General features: G+C 48.3%; 1 protein-coding gene across 1 annotated transcript in view; it reads left to right on the forward strand.

The window, feature by feature from the left end:
* Positions 1-1,044, forward strand: part of LOC138867102 (mucin-3A-like) — a 2,063-nt gene extending 1,019 nt beyond the window's left edge. Inside the window, exons 5-6 of the mRNA XM_070141551.1 lie at positions 27-360; positions 650-1,044. Of these exons, the coding sequence (XP_069997652.1) occupies positions 27-360; positions 650-1,044 (729 nt within the window). The remainder of the gene's footprint in view (positions 1-26; positions 361-649) is intronic.
* Positions 1,045-2,500: the final 1,456 nt, after the last annotated feature.

Here is a 2,500-nt window from a genome sequence, read left to right on the forward strand (position 1 = left end):
CCACCGCCGCCATATAACTACCCCAGCACTACCACCACCGCTACCATAACTACCCCAAGTACCACCACCACCGCCACCATAACTTCCCCAAGTACCACCACCGCCACCATAACTACCCCAAGTACCACCACCGCCACCATAACTACCCCAAGTACCACCACCGCCACCATAACTACCCCAAGTACCACCACCGCCACCATAACTACCCCAAGTACCATACCGCCACCATAACTACCCCAAGTACCACCACCGCCACCATAACTACCCCAAGTACCACCACCGCCACCATAACTACCCACAAGTACCACCACCGCCACCATCACTACCCCAGTACCACCACCGCCACCATAACTACCCCAAGTACCACCACCGCCACCATAACTACCCCAAGTACACCACCACCGCCACCATAACTACCCCCAGTACCACCACCACCACCATAACTACCCCAAGTACCACCACCGCCACCATAACTGCCCCAAATACCACCACCGCTACCATAACTACCCCAAGTACACCACCACCGCCACCATAACTACCCCAAGTACCCAAGTACTACCACCGCCGCCACCATAATCCACCCCAAGTACCACCACCACCACCATAGCTACCCCAAGTTACCACCACCGCCACCACTAACTGCCCCAAGTACCACTACCGCCTACCATAAAACCCCCCAAGTACCACCACCACCGCCACCATAACTACCCCAAGTACCACCACCGCCACCATAACTACCCCAGTACCACCACCATAACCACCATAACTACCCCAAGTACCACCACCACCGCCACCATAACTGCCCCAAGTACCACCACCGCCACCATAACTGCCCCAAGTACCACCACCGCCACCATAACTACCCCAAGTACCACCACCACCGCCACACATAACTACCCCAAGTACCACCACCGCCACCATAACTACACCACCACCGCCACCATAACTACTCCCAAGTTAACCACCACCACCGCCACCATAACTACCCCAAGTACCACCACCACCGCCACCATCACTACCCCAGTACCACCACCGCCACCATAACTACCCCAAGTACCACCACCGCCACCATAACTACCCCAACCACCCCTATAACCGACCCCGTGCACCTCCTCGACAAACAACAACAAAAAGAAAAACAACACTCCTGGCTCATCCAGAGAGAATTCCTCGAGAACCATTAACAAATTCCCCGGCCCCCTCCCCCCCCTCTCCCCTCGCCCCCCCTCGCCCCCCCCACAGAGCGAACCTGCTACCGCGCGCAAAGATAAGATAACGGGGACAGATAAGAACTAATGAGCCGGGAATTGCTATGTACTTTCGCGGTGGCAGGTGAGATATGGCAACCCCCCGCTTCGCTTTTGTTTCTTGGCGCGCAGTTCGTGTTTCTTTTGTTTTCTTGTTTTGTTATTTATTCGGTGTTTATTTTTTCGTGTGTTTTTGTTTGTTGTGGGATTTTGTAGGTTGTGTTTTTGTATTTTGAAGGTTGTATGTTATTGTAATCGGTCTTGTTATTGCGCTTCTCGATTCACTTTTGTTTCTTGGTGCGCAGTTCGTGTTGTTGTTTTGTTGTCTTCTTTTGTTTGTTTAATTTGATGTATCTTTGGTTTGGTTTGTTTGTGTGGGGAGTTTTAGGTTGTTTCTTTATTTTGGAAGAATACAAATTATTGTATTTTCTTTTTGAAATGGCAGGTGAGAAATTGCGCTTCCCGATTCGCGTTTGTTTCTTGGTTTGCAGTTAGCATTGTTCTTTTGCTTTATATATTTAGTAATTTTATTCTATGTTTTATTATTTTGAATAATCTTGTTTTCCGTTTTTAAGTGGGTTATCGCTGGTTGTCACCTTATCATGTGTAAATTATTACATTCGGAATAAATAAATAAAAAATCGAAAAAATAAAAAAAAAAATGACATACATAACCTATTTTCCAGAATATTATTTTCTCCCTCCCTAAAACCTTCCTTCACAAACCTAAACATAACACACATCACCCAAAACACATCCATCTCAACTCACACATACACTCACACATACACTCACACATACCTGTCTACCTGTATGCATGTATCCGCACCGACCGCCACACAGACGGCAGGTTATCGCTTCACCATCACTTCCTATCACAACATCTATATACCTTTGTGTACAGACAGTGGCCAGCGAGACACAGGAGAGGCAGCCTAAGGGGTTCGATAAGCAGTAGCTGACCTCTTGACACTCCCTCCCTCTTTTCTCCTTCTCCCTCTTTGTTGGAGGTTTGCATGTCCTTTTTTTCCCTTCCCTCCTTCCTCCTTTCTCCTTCTAATTCTTTGTTGGAGGTTTGCATGTCCTTTTTTCCCTTCCCTACTTCCTCCTTTCTCCTTCTCCCTCTTTGTTGGAGGTTTCTATGCCCTTTTTTCCCCGTTTCTCCTTCCTCCTTTCTCCTTCTTTGTTGGAGGTTTGCATGCCCTCCTTTTTTCCCTCCCTTGCGATTCGCCTCTTTATTGTTCTTCCCTTTT

This window comes from Penaeus vannamei, chromosome 28 (assembly GCF_042767895.1).
Source record: "Penaeus vannamei isolate JL-2024 chromosome 28, ASM4276789v1, whole genome shotgun sequence".
NCBI classification, from domain to species: domain Eukaryota; kingdom Metazoa; phylum Arthropoda; class Malacostraca; order Decapoda; family Penaeidae; genus Penaeus; species Penaeus vannamei.